The 20795-nt window shown below is 55.1% G+C and overlaps 1 protein-coding gene across 1 annotated transcript in view; it reads right to left on the bottom strand.

The window, feature by feature from the left end:
• Positions 1-132: 132 nt before the first annotated feature.
• LOC148135709 (hexokinase-2-like) overlaps positions 133-20795 on the bottom strand; it is a 33841-nt gene continuing 13178 nt past the window's right edge. The window contains exons 5-6 of the mRNA XM_087984281.1: positions 6989-7222; positions 133-3050 (exon numbers count right to left, since the gene is read on the bottom strand). Coding sequence (XP_087840407.1) covers positions 2906-3050; positions 6989-7222 — 379 coding nt within the window. The 3' untranslated portion in view covers positions 133-2905. The remainder of the gene's footprint in view (positions 3051-6988; positions 7223-20795) is intronic.

Genomic DNA, 20795 nt, shown 5'->3' with positions numbered 1-20795 from the left:
AGTAGACAGTCGCTGTATTGTAATTTGAGGGGTTTTTTCTTTACATATTATACTGATATTTGTTATTGATTGTATTTTTCAATAATTTTCTGTTTGCAAAGTTAAAAAAAAATTGCTAATGAATAGACTTGAGACCCTGAATCAGCATTTCTTTATTCATTCACGCAAAGTGAGTCCCATTGCAGACAGGGTAGTGTCAGGGAGCTGCTGCATCAAGTGCTCACTGTCTCAAGTGGGGAGATCTGTTGATTCGGCACCTGGGAGGGGGGCTTCAGTTTTCCAGCTGCCCAGGGTGCATTAGAACGTGACTCACACTGACCTCCCTCCTTGCTGCCCATTCCAACTCTCCCCAGGAACACAGAAATGACCAGACGGCACATTAAACAGTGAAATCGCTTCTTTACTTGAAATCATTGGCTGACGGGCCAAGTGGAAGGGTCATACAAAACAGCCCCGACGCTTATCCATGATCAATAGTCCTCGCTTTATCGCGTGGAACCCGGACAAAATGAAATATCAATAAATAAAATTACTCCTCTTCAACTGAAGGCAGGAGTCTATTGCACAACCGAGCGCAGATTAGCAAGCTGAGAGCGCAGAGCTCCTCCAGGAAGTAACTCCTTCCTCGAGGAGCTGGAGTGGGGCTGGACAGGGACAGTTCCTCGCTTCGTGGCTCCAGTTCGGAGCCATTAAAATCCTGGAAAACCAGCTGCGGTTGGAGTCCAGAATACCCAAAACTGTCGCCGTCCACTCCCACTGCACTTGGTATGTCAATTCTACTCTTTATAACAGTAGACTTTATGTGTGTGTGTGTGTGTGTGTGTGTTTGTGCACACGCGCATGTGTGTCTGTCTGTCTGAGAGATGAAATGGTTGAATCTGACACAAAAATAAATTATTGCATCCTTGTCTTGCTTCGAAACTTCTTGCATTACGGAGGGTCAAACAGCAAGTTACAGCTGGCAATGGGTGCCCTCCCTCTCTAATATGAGCACACAGCTGATTGCAGTACTGCATCACTTTAAATTCTCCATCAGAACATGTTAACCTTCCTGAGTCCTTGTAAACTTGGTGGTGTGCGTGAGTCCTGATCACTACAAAACCACCAGTCGCCCCATGCTATTGAGGAACTGTCAAACATTACCCTGTTGGCACGACGTTCTGCAGGGTCTATATTATTAACGTGGCACCACGGATTGGACCAAATCTGACAGCATCCTTTCCCATTCAGCCAGCTGTCTCGCTGACTGCTTTGACAACCTCGTAAGCCTTTAGGAAGTGGGCCTGATGAGGTAGTCTATCAAATCAAACAGAAAAGTAGCAGAAAATAGTAATCATAACTGACAGCAAGGGGAGCCACGCCATCGAACCCGTACGGATTGCTGTAGATCGCGTGCTTGAGAAAGCAACAATGCCCGAAGACAAGATGTGCAGACTGCAAAACCCAAACGGCTCACAGGACCAGAGCCAGTCACTCGGTTTCCCTCCCTCTCTCTCCGCAGATGCTGCCAGGCCTGCTGAGTTTCTCCAACACTAGCTGCCTTCTCTTCAGATCTCCAGCTGCTCTTCGCATTGCTTCGACTTAGCGAAGGAGCTGCGGTGACTTTCAAGAAACGAGCACGCTCGATCCAGGTCAATTGCAACTGGGAGGGCGATGGGAATGTTTGAAGCAGGAGGCCTTGAACGGGGCGACGGAGAAAATAATCCCCCTCAAACTGATTTCCCTCCTACGTCACAATCGAGAGATTACCACCCAAGGGAGCAGTCCCCAGCCAGATACAATAGTGACAGTGACAACTGCCAACAGGACACCTCCAATGTCCGGGACACCCTCCACGGAAACATAGAGGGGTGCGGAAAATGCCACCCTCCCCAGCCACGTTTCACAAACCTGCCCCGAATGGTTATAAATATGTGCCCCAGCACCCGTTTCCTCTGGTCGAGGTCGAGTGCCCCCCCCCCCCACCCCCCACCCGCATGGAAATGCCAACACGTTGCCCAATTGTCAGCCGAGGTAGGTCAGGATTCCACCACCACACTCCCCTGAAAGTGAGGTCTGGCACATGATACCATCCCCCACCCCCCTTCCAGGGGAAGACACCCCTTGGCAAAGTCATTTTGAGCAGCGACTGGCAACTGATTGGGACTGCCGTGCCATCTCTGAGTATTGAAGGCTCAGGATCATCTCTGTCTCGCGCACACACACACGCACGCACACACACACGCACGCACGCACACACACGCACACACACGCACGCATGCACACACACACACACGCATGCACACACACGCATGCACACGCACGCACGCGCACACACACACGCACACACACATGCACACACACGCATACGCACACACACACGCACACGCATGCACACACACACACGCATGCACACACACGCATGCACAAACACACACGCACGCACGCACGCACACACACACACACACACTCAGATCCAACTCAACCGCTTTCTGAATGAAAAACAGAAACTGTTAGCCTTCTGAGGAAGGGTGACTGAACCTGAAATGTTCACATCATTTACCTCCTCCCTCACCTCCCCCCACCCCCCCACAACTCTGTCTCTCTCTCTCTCTCTCTCTCTCTCTCCACAGACCTGCTGAGTTCACTCCGCCGTCTCAAATTTCCAGGATACACCGTTCTCGCTTTCCCATCAAATCACTTCCAGGCTCCCTCGAAAGTACAGACTGGCCCCTTCCCCGTGTGCCAGGGCATGGGGTGGCTCCGAACCCAGATGCCCGAGTTCCTCTCAGCTGTTGGCTCACAGTAGACAGAAGGGCAACGTAGGCAAAACGGCAGAGGAGCAAGTCTTCACTGCCAAGAGGCGGAGGTGGGTTTTGTTGGAAGGAGGTGGGGGTGGGGGGGACACGCAGGGTTGAGTGGGCTCCTAGTGCTGCCCGGCCTCCCGTATCCGACAGGCGACTGCCGTGACCAGTGCAGCGCCCTTGCCACTGCCGTCTTCGGACTGGACGTACGACACCTCGCATCGGGGAGCCAAGCGCGCCACTGTCTCGTGCATGGTCGAGGAGAAGCTGGGAACGGAGGAGAGGGAGGTCAGCTTGTGACGGAACCCAGATCCCAGTCCCGCCCCACATGCCAGAAGAGGAAAACCCAGGGGCCAAATCAGAGAAGGATTCCGCAAAAACCGAAACAGGAATGTGGCATATAACCCGAGTATCAGTGTCGATGGCTGTTGGACTGATGACCAATTGGCGCAGAGACCCAATCAGTTTCCCTCACATCTCTTTCGGAAGGGAAATCTGCCATCCTTACCTGGTCTGGCCTGCACGTGACTCCAGACCTAACTCTCTATGAAGAGGATGTGGATGCTCGCTTAATCCCAGCGATGGGTGTCTCTGAAATTCCATCCCCCAGACAGCAGTTCGTTTGGAAGGGGACCGAATGGAGGTAACCCAAGGAGGAAAACAGTGTCCTGGAGGTCTACAGCACAGGAAAAGACCCTTCGGCCCATCTAGTCTGTGCCAACCACCTCACTTTTTTAATCCCCGTTTCCCCAGCACGTGGCGCGTAGCCTTGGCATGGTGAGTGCCCATTGGAATTCTCCTTCGATGAGGGTTTCTGCCTCCACCCCCCCCCCCCCCCCGACCCCCGACTCCTTACAGCCAGTGAAGTCCAGATTCCCCACCAGCCTCTAAGGGAAGACATTATTCCTTAAGGCCCCCTCTAAACCTCCAGCCCCTTCCCTTAAATCTAAGCTTCCACCCTCCCCACCCCCACACCCGGTCACTGCACCCTCCACCGAGGGGAAAAGGCTCCTCCCTCTGTCTCCCCACCGATACCCTCACCATTTTATCCTCCCGACGTGACCCTCCTCGATCCCCTCTGCTCTAAGGGAAACAAGCCCTCCAGTCTGTCCCAATCTCTCAAGAACTGAAACTCTCCAGTTACCCCACCCCCCCACCCCCCCCCCCCCGCTCGCCAAGCAAGGCCCCATCCTGGGAAATCTCCCTCTGCTCCCTCTCCCCTCTCCCAGTGCTATCACATCCCTCCTATAACATGGATACCAGAACTGCCCACAATACTCTCGCTGTGTGACCTCACCCACGTTGTATACAGCTCCCAGCCAAACCCTCCCTGCTCTTACGCCTCGGTTAATAAAGAGAAGCATCCCATAATCCTTCTGAAAGACTTTATCGCCCCGTCGCCCACCTGAAGCGGTCGATGTAAATGCACACCAAGCTCCCTCTGCCCCTCAAGGGTCCTACTTTCCATCGTGTATTCCCTTTCCGTGTATGAATGGACACTGTTCTGCTTTTGCCCTGGGGTGGAAGGGACATTTCCCACAGCTCTGCTGGCAACCGTGTACCAACAGGTAACATTGAATACAGGCAGCACCAGAGCAGGCTTAACACGTCACCTGGGAGAGATACGCACCGTCAGGATGTTCCATCACGGTCTGCTTTCTCAAGCAGACAGAGACACACCAAAATCTCGTCTTTTATCTCCCAGGAGTTTAAACAGACCATGCAAACACCTTCATTAGCAACGTCGGAGCACATCCATTAAATCGTCAAGATTATAAAACCACTCAGGCTGCAAAGTTCCCACCCACTCCTCAATTCTAACCTTCGATCTCGAACTGGTTTTATAGTCTTGTCCACAAACCTCCCTTGGTAAACAGTTACACCCTGCTCCTTTCCGTGTTGTCCTTGCTGTCTGTTTTGACCATTTCGGATGGTATGGGATTCCCAGATCCTGCAGGGAGGGTTCCTCACTTGTTTCCCCTCTCAATCGATTTGAACAAAAAATATTGATCAAATCGACCTCCTGGGTCTGATCAACCTTTGGCATCACTGGCACAAGAGCTCAGGAGCAGACGGAGTGTTTGCTCAGTGGGCCAAGGAGTGGCAGGTGGGAGTTTAATGTAGATAAACGCAGGCTGCTGCACTGTGGGGCGGTAAACCAGGACAGGACTTACACAGGTAACAGGAGGGCCCTGGGAAGCATTGCTAGACAGGGATTCAGGCCCATGATTCCCTGAAAAAAGACAGGGTGGTGAAGGCGGCGTTTGGCACACTTGCCTTCATTGGTCAGTGCATTGAGAATTGGAGTAGAGACATCATGTTAGAATCCCTGAGAAGGCCAGTTTTGGAATACGATGTACAGTGCTGGTCACCCGGCTACAGGAAGGATACCATTGTGGGTGGCACGGTGGTACAGTGGTTAGCACTGCTGCCTCGCAGCGTCAGAGACCCGGGTTCAATTCCCGCCTCAGGCGACCGACTGTGTGGAGTTTGCACGTTCTCCCCGTGTCTGCGTGGGTTTCCTCCGGGTGCTCCGGTTTCCTCCCACAGTCCAAAGATGTGCAGGTCAGGTGAATTGGCCATGCTAACTTGTCCGTTGTGTTAGGTAAGGGGTAAATGTAGGGGTATGGGTGGGTTGCGCTTCGGCGGGGCGGTGTGGACTTGTTGGGCCGAAGGGCCTGTTTCCACACTGTAAGTAATCTAATCTAAATCTAATCTAATCTAATCATTAAATTGGAAAGGGTGCAAAAACATTTACAAAGATGTTACTGATTCTGGAGGGTTTGAGTTAGACAAATAGGCTGGGACTGTTTTTCCCTGGAGGATGAGAAGGAACCTTATAGAAATTTATAAAATCATCACAGACATAGGTACTGTGAATAGCCAAACATCTATTTTGTCCAGGGTATTGAAGACTAAAACAGAGAGGGGCATACGGTGAAGGTGAGAGGGGAAAGACTTATAAAGGGCAACTTTTTCACACAGAAGGTGGTATGTGCATGGAGTGAGCTGCCAGAGGAAGTGGTAGGGGCTGGTACAATGACAGCATTTAAAAGACATCTGGATGCGAAGGGTATGAGCCAAATGCAGGCAAATGTTAAAAATCACACAACGCCAGTTTATAATCCAACAGGTTTAATCGGAAGCATGAGCTTTCGGAGCGACGCTCCTTCATCAGGTAGTTGTGGAGGACACAAATGTAAGACACAGACTTTATAGCAAAAGTTTACAGTGTGATGTAACTGGAATTATATATTGAAAAACACCTTGATTGTTTGGAAAGTCTCTCATCTGTTAGAGTGACCATGTTCGTTTCACCTCTTTCAGATATAAATCACAATACTTTTTTTTAAGAAGTCACATCCTCAGGTTCACTTTAACAATTGGTGTTAGCCCAGATTATGTGTTGAAGGTGTTATCTGGACTGACACCGATTGTTAAAGTTAACCTGAGAATGTAACTTTTAAAAAAAACGTTTCGTGATTTACATATGGAAGAAGTGAAACTAACATGGTCACTAACAGATGAGAGACTTTACAAACTGCCAATCGATTTTTCAATGTATAATTTCCGTTACATCACACTGTAAACTTTTGCTATAAATTCGGTGTCTTACAGCTGAGCCCTCCACAACCACCTGATGAAGGAGCGTCGCTCCGAAAGCTAGTGTGCTTCCAATTAAACCTGTCGGACTATAACCTGGTGTTGCGTGATTTTTACCTTTGTACACCCCAGTCCGACACCAGCATCTCCAAATTATGGCAGGCAAATGGGATTAGTTTAGTTTGGCAAGGCTGGTCAGCTTTAACAATTTGGGCTGAAGGGTTTGTTGCTGTCCTGGGTGATTCTATGAGAGGACAGTAAATAAAGCTCTGGGCTTTATTAACAGGGGCACAGCCCCTGTGATAATATACATTGTTAACTATGGGTGACACAGAGCCGAAATGTTGACTCTGCACCCTCTATCTCCCCCCAACAAATGCTGAGTTTCTCCAGCAATTCCTGGTTTCATTTCAGAATTTCAACATTCCCTGAAACTGAACTGAAATTGTCCGGGCAAGGGATTCAAAGCGCGTCCCTCCAACCTGTGACCCTGGATTATCAGTGGAGTGAGCTCACCCCCCCAACCCACCAATGCCACTTACACTCAGCTGTCTGCTACCTAACCCGGAAAAGAGGTGGCGAGCTGCTCAGCGCGGACTCACTGTGGGTGCAGTTTGTAAAGGGTGCCATCCATCCCCACGGTGACCCGGAGACGCTCCAGATTCCTGTTCTCCCGGATCTTGTCCACCACAGCGGCCAATCCTGCTCCACAGAGCTGAGCGGCCCGTCGCGATACCACACCACACACCTCCTTGACAATGATGCTGTCGTCACACGTACTCTGCAGCCCCAGTTTTTGCAGGATTGCTCGGACCTGCAGTAGCGCCAAGCGATCGCTGCAACAGAGCACAGAGAGGATTAGCACACTCAAGCAGATGACCATCAACAACATTACTAATCAGTATCAACTTTCGTCAATACCAACTTTCGTCAATACCAACATACGTCAATGTCCACATTTTCCAATACCGACATTCGCAAACACCGACATTCGCCAACACCGACATTCGCCAACACCGACATTCGCCAACACCGACATTCGCCAACACCGACATTCGCCAACACCGACATTCGCCCATACCGACATTCGCCAACACCGACATTCGCCAACACCGACATTCGCCAACACCGACATTCGCCAACACCGACATTCGCCCATACCGACATTCGCCCATACCGACATTCGCCCATACCGACACTCGCCAACACCGACACTCGCCCACACCGACATTCGCCCACACCGACATTCGCCCATACCGACACTCGCCAACACCGACATTCGCCCATACCGACATTCGCCCATACCGACATTCGCCCATACCGACATTCGCCAACACCGACATTCGCCAACACCGACATTCGCCAACACCGACATTCGCCAACACCGACATTCGCCCATACCGACATTCGCCCATACCGACATTCGCCCATACCGACATTCACCCATACCGACATTCGACCATACCGACATTCGCTAATACCGACATTCGCCAACACCGACATTCGCCAATACCGACATTCGCCCACACCGACATTCGCCCACACCGACATTCGCCAATACCGACATTCGCCCATACCGACATTCGCCCACACCGACATTCGCCAACACCGACATTCGCCCACACCGACATTCGCCCACACCGACATTCGCCCACACCGACATTCGCCCACACCGACATTCGCCAACACCGACACTCGCCAACACCGACACTCGCCCGTACCGACATTCGCCCGTACCGACCTTCGCCCGTACCGACATTCGCCCACACCGACATTCGCCCACACCGACATTCGCCCACACCGACATTCGCCAACACCGACATTCGCCAACACCGACACTCGCCAACACCGACACTCGCCAACACCGACACTCGCCAACACCGACACTCGCCAACACCGACACTCGCCAACACCGACACTCGCCAACACCGACACTCGCCAACACCGACACTCGCCAACACCGACACTCGCCCATACCGACATTCACCCATACCGACATTCGCCAACACCGACATTCACCCATACCGACATTCGCCCACACCGACATTCGCCAACACCGACATTCGCCAACACTGACATTCGCCCATACCGACACTCGCCCATACCGACACTCGCCCATACCGACATTCGCCCACACCGACATTCGCCCACACCGACATTCGCCCACACCGACACTCGCCAACACCGACATTCGCCCACACCGACATTCGCCCACACCGACATTCGCCCACACCGACATTCGCCCACACCGACATTCGCCCACACCGACATTCGCCAATACCGACATTCGCCCATACCGACATTCGCCCACACCGACATTCGCCAACACCGACATTCGCCCACACCGACATTCGCCCACACCGACATTCGCCCACACCGACATTCGCCCACACCGACATTCGCCAACACCGACACTCGCCAACACCGACACTCGCCCGTACCGACATTCGCCCGTACCGACCTTCGCCCGTACCGACATTCGCCCACACCGACATTCGCCCACACCGACATTCGCCCACACCGACATTCGCCAACACCGACATTCGCCAACACCGACATTCGCCAACACCGACACTCGCCAACACCGACACTCGCCAACACCGACACTCGCCAACACCGACACTCGCCAACACCGACACTCGCCAACACCGACACTCGCCAACACCGACACTCGCCAACACCGACACTCGCCCATACCGACACTCGCCCATACCGACATTCACCCATACCGACATTCGCCAACACCGACATTCACCCATACCGACATTCGCCCACACCGACATTCGCCAACACCGACATTCGCCAACACTGACATTCACCCATACCGACACTCGCCCATACCGACACTCGCCCATACCGACATTCGCCCACACCGACATTCGCCCACACCGACATTCGCCCACACCGACACTCGCCAACACCGACATTCGCCCACACCGACATTCGCCCACACCGACATTCGCCCACACCGACATTCGCCCACACCGACATTCGCCCACACCGACATTCGCCCACACCGACATTCGCCCACACCGACACTCGCCCATACCGACACTCGCCCATACCGACATTCGCCAACACCGACATTCGCCCATACCGACATTCGCCCACACCGACATTCGCCCACACCGACATTCGCCCACACCGACATTCGCCCACACCGACATTCGCCAATACCGACACTCGCCAATACCGACACTCGCCCATACCGACATTCGCCAACACCGACATTCGCCCATACCCACATTCACCCATACCGACATTCGCCCACACCGACATTCGCCAACACCGACATTCGCCAACACTGACATTCACCCATACCGACACTCGCCCACACCGACATTCGCCCACACCGACATTCGCCCACACCGACACTCGCCAACACCGACACTCGCCAACACCGACACTCGCCCACACCGACATTCGCCCACACCGACATTCGCCCATACCGACACTCGCCCATACCGACACTCGCCCATACCGACACTCGCCCATACCGACATTCGCCAACACCGACATTCGCCCATACCGACATTCGCCCACACCGACATTCGCCCACACCGACATTCGCCCACACCGACATTCGCCCACACCGACATTCGCCCACACCGACACTCGCCAACACCGACACTCGCCAACACCGACACTCGCCCACACCGACATTCGCCCACACCGACATTCGCCCACACCGACATTCGCCCACACCGACATTCGCCCATACCGACACTCGCCCATACCGACACTCGCCCATACCGACACTCGCCCATACCGACATTCGCCAACACCGACATTCGCCCATACCGACATTCGCCCACACCGACATTCGCCCACACCGACATTCGCCCACACCGACATTCGCCCACACCGACATTCGCCCACACCGACATTCGCCCACACCGACACTCGCCAATACCGACACTCGCCAATACCGACACTCGCCCATACCGACATTCGCCAACACCGACATTCGCCCATACCCACATTCGCCAACACCGACATTCGCCAACACCGACATTCGCCAACACCGACATTCGCCAATACCGACATTCGCCCACACCGACACTCGCCCATACCGACATTCGCCCATACCGACATTCGCCCATACCGACACTCGCCCATACCGACACTCGCCCATACCGACACTCGCCCATACCGACACTCGCCCATACCGACATTCACCCATACCGACATTCACCAATATCGACATTCGCCAACATTCGCCAACACCGACATTCGCCAACACCGACATTCACCCATACCGACATTCGTTCATACCGACATTCGCCCATAGCAACATTCGCCCATAGCAACATTCGCCAACACCGACATTCGCCAACACCGACATTCGCCAACACCGACATTCGCCAACACCGACATTCGCCAACACCGACATTCGCCAACACCGACAATTGGCAACACCGACATTCGCCCATACCGACATTCGCCCATACCGACATTCACCCATACCGACACTCGCCCATTCCGACATTCACCAATATCGACATTCGCCAACATTCGCCATTACCGACATTCGCCCACACCGACACTCGCCCATACCGACATTCGCCCACACCGACATTCGCCAACACCGACATTCGCCAACACTGACATTCACCCATACCGACACTCGCCCATACCGACACTCGCCCATACCGACATTCGCCCACACCGACATTCGCCCACACCGACATTCGCCCACACCGACACTCGCCAACACCGACATTCGCCCACACCGACATTCGCCCACACCGACATTCGCCCACACCGACATTCGCCCACACCGACATTCGCCCACACCGACATTCGCCCATACCGACACTCGCCCATACCGACACTCGCCCATACCGACATTCGCCCACACCGACATTCGCCCACACCGACATTCGCCCACACCGACACTCGCCAACACCGACATTCGCCCACACCGACATTCGCCCACACCGACATTCGCCCACACCGACATTCGCCCACACCGACATTCGCCCACACCGACATTCGCCCATACCGACACTCGCCCATACCGACATTCGCCAACACCGACATTCGCCCATACCGACATTCGCCCACACCGACATTCGCCCACACCGACATTCGCCCACACCGACATTCGCCCACACCGACATTTGCCCACACCGACATTCGCCAATACCGACACTCGCCAATACCGACACTCGCCCATACCGACATTCGCCAACACCGACATTCGCCCATACCCACATTCACCCATACCGACATTCGCCCACACCGACATTCGCCAACACCGACATTCGCCAACACTGACATTCACCCATACCGACACTCGCCCACACCGACATTCGCCCACACCGACATTCGCCCACACCGACACTCGCCAACACCGACACTCGCCAACACCGACATTCGCCCACACCGACATTCGCCCACACCGACATTCGCCCACACCGACATTCGCCCACACCGACACTCGCCCATACCGACACTCGCCCATACCGACACTCGCCCATACCGACACTCGCCCATACCGACACTCGCCCATACCGACATTCGCCAACACCGACATTCGCCCATACCGACATTCGCCCACACCGACATTCGCCCACACCGACATTCGCCCACACCGACATTCGCCCACACCGACATTCGCCCACACCGACACTCGCCAATACCGACACTCGCCAATACCGACACTCGCCCATACCGACATTCGCCAACACCGACATTCGCCCATACCCACATTCGCCAACACCGACATTCGCCAACACCGACATTCGCCAACACCGACATTCGCCAATACCGACATTCGCCCACACCGACACTCGCCCATACCGACATTCGCCCATACCGACATTCGCCCATACCGACACTCGCCCATACCGACACTCGCCCATACCGACACTCGCCCATACCGACATTCACCCATACCGACATTCACCAATATCGACATTCGCCAACATTCGCCAACACCGACATTCGCCAACACCGACATTCACCCATACCGACATTCGTTCATACCGACATTCGCCCATAGCAACATTCGCCCATAGCAACATTCGCCAACACCGACATTCGCCAACACCGACATTCGCCAACACCGACATTCGCCAACACCGACATTCGCCAACACCGACAATTGGCAACACCGACATTCGCCCATACCGACATTCGCCCATACCGACATTCACCCATACCGACACTCGCCCATTCCGACATTCACCAATATCGACATTCGCCAACATTCGCCATTACCGACATTCGCCCACACCGACACTCGCCCATACCGACATTCGCCAACACCGACATTCACCCATAGCGACATTCACCCATAGCGACACTCGCCCATACCGACATTCGCCAACACCGACATTCGCCCATACCGACATTCGCCCATACCGACATTCGCCCACACCGACATTCGCCAACACCGACATTCGCCAACACCGACATTCACCCATACCGACATTCGCCAACACCGACATTCGCCAACACCGACATTCGCCAACACCGACATTCGCCAACACCGACATTCGCCAACACCGACATTCGCCAACACCGACATTCGCCCACACCGACATTCGCCCACACCGACACTCGCCCACACCGACACTCGCCCATACCGACACTCGCCCATACCGACACTCGCCCATACCGACATTCGCCCATACCGACATTCGCCCATACCGACATTCGCCCATACCGACATTCGCCCATACCGACACTCGCCCATACCGACATTCACCAATATCGACATTCACCAACATTCGCCAACACCGACATTCGCCCATACCGACATTCGCCCATAGCAACATTCGCCAACACCGACATTCGCCAACACCGACATTCGCCAACACCGACAATTGGCAACACCGACATTCGCCCATACCGACATTCGCCAACACCGACACTCGCCAACACCGACACTCGCCAACACCGACACTCGCCAACACCGACACTCGCCAACACCGACACTCGCCAACACCGACACTCGCCAACACCGACACTCGCCAACACCGACACTCGCCAACACCGACACTCGCCAACACCGACATTCGCCCATACCGACATTCGCCAATACCGACATTCGCCAATACCGACATTCGCCAATACCGACACTCGCCAACACCGACACTCGCCAACACCGACACTCGCCAACACCGACACTCGCCAACACCGACACTCGCCAACACCGACACTCGCCAACACCGACACTCGCCAACACCGACACTCGCCAACACCGACACTCGCCCATACCGACATTCGCCAACACCGACATTCGCCCACACCGACATTCGCCAACACCGACATTCACCCATACCGACACTCGCCCATACCGACACTCGCCCATACCGACACTCGCCCATACCGACACTCGCCCATACCGACATTCGCCAACACCGACATTCGCCCATACCGACATTCGCCCATACCGACATTCGCCCATACCGACATTCGCCAACACAGACATTCGCCAACACAGACATTCGCCCATACCGACATTCGCCCACACCGACCTTCGCCCACACCGACATTCGCCCACACCGACATTCGCCAATACCGACATTCGCCAATACCGACACTCGCCCATACCGACATTCGCCAACAGCGACATTCGCCAACACCGACACTCGCCAACACCGACACTCGCCAACACCGACACTCGCCAACACCGACACTCGCCAACACCGACACTCGCCAACACCGACACTCGCCAACACCGACACTCGCCCATACCGACATTCGCCAACACCGACATTCGCCCACACCGACATTCGCCAACACTGACATTCGCCAACACTGACATTCGCCCATACCGACCTTCGCCCACACCGACCTTCGCCCACACCGACATTCGCCCACACCGACATTCGCCAATACCGACATTCGCCAATACCGACACTCGCCCATACCGACATTCGCCAACACCGACACTCGCCAACACCGACACTCGCCAACACCGACACTCGCCAACACCGACACTCGCCAACACCGACACTCGCCAACACCGACACTCGCCAACACCGACACTCGCCAACACCGACACTCACCCATACCGACATTCGCCAACACCGACATTCGCCCACACCGACATTCGCCAACACTGACATTCGCCAACACTGACATTCGCCCATACCGACCTTCGCCCACACCGACCTTCGCCCACACCGACATTCGCCCACACCGACATTCGCCAATACCGACATTCGCCAATACCGACACTCGCCCATACCGACATTCGCCAACACCGACACTCGCCAACACCGACACTCGCCAACACCGACACTCGCCAACACCGACACTCGCCAACACCGACACTCGCCAACACCGACACTCGCCAACACCGACACTCGCCAACACCGACACTCACCCATACCGACATTCGCCAACACCGACATTCGCCAACACCGACATTCACCCATACCGACATTCGCCCATACCGACATTCGCCCACACCGACATTCGCCAACCTACCGACATTCGCCAACACCGACATTCGCCCATACCGACACTCGCCCATATCGACATTCGCCAACACCGACACTCGCCAACACCGACACTCGCCAACACCGACACTCGACAACACCGACACTCGCCAACACCGACACTCGCCAACACCGACACTCGCCAACACCGACACTCGCCAACACCGACACTCGCCCATACCGACATTCACCCATACCGACATTCGCCAACACCGACATTCGCCCATACCGACATTCGCCCACACCGACATTCGCCCACACCGACATTCGCCAATACCGACACTCGCCAACACCGACATTCGCCCATACCCACATTCGCCAACACCGACATTCGCCAACACCGACATTCGCCAATACCGACATTCGCCCACACCGACACTCGCCCATACCGACATTCGCCAACACCGACATTCACCCATAGCGACATTCACCCATACCGACACTCGCCCATACCGACATTCGCCAACACCGACATTCGCCCATACCGACACTCGCCCATACCGACATTCGCCCACACCGACATTCGCCAACACCGACATTCACCCATACCGACATTCGCCAACACCGACATTCGCCAACACCGACATTCGCCAACACCGACATTCGCCAACACCGACATTCGCCAACACCGACATTCGCCAACACCGACATTCGCCCATACCGACATTCGCCCATACCGACACTCGCCCATACCGACACTCGCCCATACCGACACTCGCCCATACCGACATTCACCCATACCGACATTCACCCATACCGACACTCACCCATACCGACATTCACCAATATCGACATTCGCCAACATTCGCCAACACCGACATTCGCCAACACCGACATTCACCCATACCGACATTCGTCCATACCGACATTCGCCCATAGCAACATTCGCCCATAGCAACATTCGCCAACACCGACATTCGCCAACACCGACATTCGCCAACACCGACAATTGGCAACACCGACATTCGCCCATACCGACATTCACCCATACCGACACTCGCCCATTCCGACATTCACCAATATCGACATTCGCCAACATTCGCCAATACCGACATTCGCCAACACCGACATTCACCCATACCGACATTCGCCCATACCGACATTCGCCAACACCGACATTCACCCATACCGACACTCGCCCATACCGACACTCGCCAACACCGACATTCGCCAACACCGACATTCGCCCATACCGACATTCGCCCATACCGACATTCGCCCATACCGACACTCGCCCACACCGACATTCGCCCACACCGACATTCGCCAACACCGACATTCACCCATACCGACATTCGCCAACACCGACATTCGCCAACACCGACATTCGCCCATACCGACACTCGCCCATACCGACACTCGCCCATACCGACACTCGCCCATACCGACACTCGCCCATACCGACACTCACCCATACCGACACTCACCCATACCGACACTCACCCATACCGACACTCACCCATACCGACACTCACCCATACCGACACTCACCCATACCGACACTCACCCATACCGACACTCACCCATACCGACACTCACCCATACCGACATTCACCCATACCGACATTCGCCAACATTCGCCAATACCGACATTCGCCAATACCGACATTCGTCCATACCGACATTCGCCCATAGCAACATTCGCCAACACCGACATTCGCCAACACCGACATTCGCCAACACCGACACTCGCCAACACCGACACTCGCCAACACCGACACTCGCCAACACCGACACTCGCCAACACCGACACTCGCCAACACCGACACTCGCCAACACCGACACTCGCCAACACCGACATTCACCCATACCGACATTCGCCCATACCGAATTTCGCCCATACCGACATTCGCCAATACCGACATTCGCCCACACCGACATTCGCCAATACCGACATTCGCCAATACCGACATTCGCCAACACCGACATTCACCCATACCGACATTCGCCCACACCGACATTCGCCAACACCGACATTCGCCAACACCGACATTCACCCATACCGACACTCGCCCATACCGACATTCGCCCATACCGACACTCGCCCATACCGACACTCGCCCATACCGACACTCGCCCATACCGACATTCGCCCACACCGACATTCGCCAACACCGACATTCACCCATACCGACATTCGCCAACACCGACATTCACCCATACCGACACTCGCCCATACCGACATTCGCCCATACCGACACTCGCCCACACCGACATTCGCCCACACCGACATTCGCCCACACCGACATTCGCCCACACCGACATTCGCCAACACCGACACTCGCCAACACCGACACTCGCCAACACCGACACTCGCCAACACCGACACTCGCCAACACCGACACTCGCCAACACCGACACTCGCCAACACCGACACTCGCCAACACCGACATTCGCCCATACCGACATTCGCCAATACCGACATTCGCCAATACCGACATTCGCCCACACCGACATTCGCCAATACCGACATTCGCCAATACCGACATTCGCCAATACCGACATTCGCCCACACCGACATTCGCCAATACCGACATTCGCCAATACCGACATTCGCCAACACCGACATTCACCCATACCGACACTCGCCCATACCGACATTCGCCCATACCGACACTCGCCCATACCGACACTCGCCCATACCGACACTCGCCCATACCGACACTCGCCCATACCGACACTCGCCCATACCGACACTCGCCCATACCGACACTCGCCAACACCGACATTCGCCCACACCGACATTCGCCCACACCGACATTCGCCCACACCGACATTCGCCAACACCGACATTCGCCAACACCGACATTCGCCAACACCGACATTCGCCAACACCGACATTCGCCAACACCGACATTCGCCAACACCGACAATTGGCAACACCGACATTCGCCCATACCGACATTCGCCCATACCGACATTCACCCATACCGACACTCGCCCATTCCGACATTCACCAATATCGACATTCGCCAACATTCGCCAATACCGACATTCGCCCATACCGACATTCGCCCACACCGACACTCGCCAATACCGACACTCGCCAACACCGACATTCGCCCATACCGACATTCACCAACACCGACATTCGCCCATACCGACATTCGCCAATACCGACACTCGCCCATACCGACACTCGCCAACACAGACATTCGCCCACATCGACATTCGCCCACACCGACATTCGCCAATACCGACACTCGCCCATACCGACATTCGCCAACACCGACATTCGCCCACACCGACATTCGCCCACACCGACATTCGCCCACACCGACATTCGCCCACACCGACACTCGCCCACACCGACACTCGCCCACACCGACACTCGCCCACACCGACACTCGCCCACACCGACACTCGCCCACACCGACATTCGCCAACACCGACATTCACCCATACCGACATTCACCCATACCGACATTCGCCAACACTGACATTCGCCCATACCGACATTCGCCCATACCGACACTCGCCCACACCGACATTCGCCCACACCGACATTCGCCCACACCGACATTCGCCAACACCGACATTCACCCATACCGACATTCGCCAACACCGACATTCGCCAACACCGACATTCACCCATACCGACACTCGCCCATACCGACATTCGCCCATACCGACATTCGCCCATACCGACATTCGCCCATACCGACATTCGCCCATACCGACACTCGCCCATACCGACACTCGCCCATACCGACATTCACCCATACCGACATTCACCCATACCGACATTCACCCATACCGACATTCACCCATACCGACACTCGCCCATACCGACATTCACCAATATCGACATTCGCCAACATTCGCCAATACCGACATTCGCCAACACCGACATTCGTCCATACCGACATTCGCCCATAGCAACATTCGCCAACACCGACATTCGCCAACACCGACAATTAGCAACACCGACATTCGCCCATACCGACATTCGCCCATACCGACATTCGCCCATACCAACATTCACCCATACCAACATTCACCCATACCGACACTCGCCCATACCGACATTCGCCAACATTCGCCAATACCGACATTCGCCAACACCGACATTCACCCATACCGACATTCGCCCATAGCAACATTCGCCAACACCGACATTCGCCAATACCGACATTCGCCAACACCGACATTCGCCAACACCGACATTCGCCCATACCGACATTCGCCAACACCGACATTCGCCAACACCGACATTCGCCAACACCGACATTCGCCAACACCGACATTCGCCAACACCGAATTCACCAACACCGACATTCACCAACACCGACATTCACCCATACCGACATTCGCCAACACCGACATTCGCCAACACCGACATTCGCCAACACCGACATTCGCCAACACCGACATTCGCCAACACCGACATTCACCCATACCGACATTCGCCCATACCGACATTCGCCAACACCGACATTCGCCAACACCGACATTCGCCAACACCGACATTCGCCAACACCGACATTCGCCAACACCGACATTCGCCCATACCGACATTCGCCCATACCGACATTCGCCAACACCGACATTCGCCAATACCGACATTCGCCAACACCGACATTCGCCCATACCGACATTCGCCCATACCGACATTCGCCAACACCGACATTCGCCAACACCGACATTCGCCAACACCGACATTCGCCAACACCGAATTCACCAACACCGACATTCACCAACACCGACATTCGCCAACACCGACATTCGCCAACACCGACATTCGCCAACACCGACATTCGCCAACACCGACATTCGCCAACACCGAATTCACCAACACCGACATTCACCAACACCGACATTCGCCAACACCGACATTCGCCAACACCGACATTCGCCAACACCGACATTCGCCCATACCCACATTCGCCCATACCGACATTCGCCAACACCGACATTCGCCAACACCGACATTCGCCAACACCGACATTCGCCAACACCGACATTCGCCAACACCGACATTCGCCAATACCGACATTCTCCAACACCGACATTCTCCAACACCGACATTCGCCCATACCGACATTCGCCAACACCGACATTCGCCAACACCGACATTCGCCAACACCGACATTCGCCAACACCGACATTCGCCAACACCGACATTCGCCAACACCGACATTCGCCAACACCGACATTCTCCAACACCGACATTCGCCCATACCGACATTCGCCCATACCGACATTCGCCAACACCGACATTCGCCAACACCGACATTCGCCAACACCGACATTCGCCAACACCGACATTCGCCAACACCGACATTCGCCAACACCGACATTCACTAGCACCGACATTCCTCAATATCAACATTTGTCACTATCCACATTCTTCAATATCCACAATCGTCACTCCCAGCATTCGTCACTCCCAGCATTCGTCACTCCCAGCAATCGTCACTCCCAGCAATCGTCACTCCCAGCAATCGTCACTCCCAGCAATCGTCACTCCCAGCAATCGTCACTCCCAGCAATCGTCACTCCCAGCAATCGTCACTCCCAGCATTCGTCACTCCCAGCATTCGTCACTCCCAGCATTCGTCACTCCCAGCATTCGTCACTCCCAGCATTCGTCACTCCCAGCATTCGTCACTCCCAGCATTCGTCACTCCCTGCATTCGTCACCCCCAGCGATCGTCACCCCCAGCGATCGTCACCCCCAGCGATCGTCACCCCCAGCGATCGTCACTCCCAGCGATCGTCACTCCCAGCGATCGTCACTCCCAGCGATCGTCACTCCCAGCGATCGTCACTCCCAGCATTCGTCACTCCCAGCATTCGTCACTCCCAGCAATCGTCTCTCCCAGCATTCGTCACTCCCAGCAATCGTCACTCCCAGCAATCGTCACTCCCAGCATTCGTCACTCCCAGCAATCGTCACTCCCAGCAATCGTCACTCCCAGCAATCGTCACTCCCAGCAATCGTCACTCCCAG

The sequence above is a fragment of the Chiloscyllium plagiosum genome, unplaced genomic scaffold, assembly GCF_037043375.1.
Source record: "Chiloscyllium plagiosum isolate Xiang-an unplaced genomic scaffold, Cpla_swu_hap1 HiC_scaffold_48, whole genome shotgun sequence".
NCBI lineage: Eukaryota > Metazoa > Chordata > Chondrichthyes > Orectolobiformes > Hemiscylliidae > Chiloscyllium > Chiloscyllium plagiosum.
Note: the sequence above shows the minus strand (reverse complement) of the source record. Positions and strands in the feature narration are given on the sequence as shown.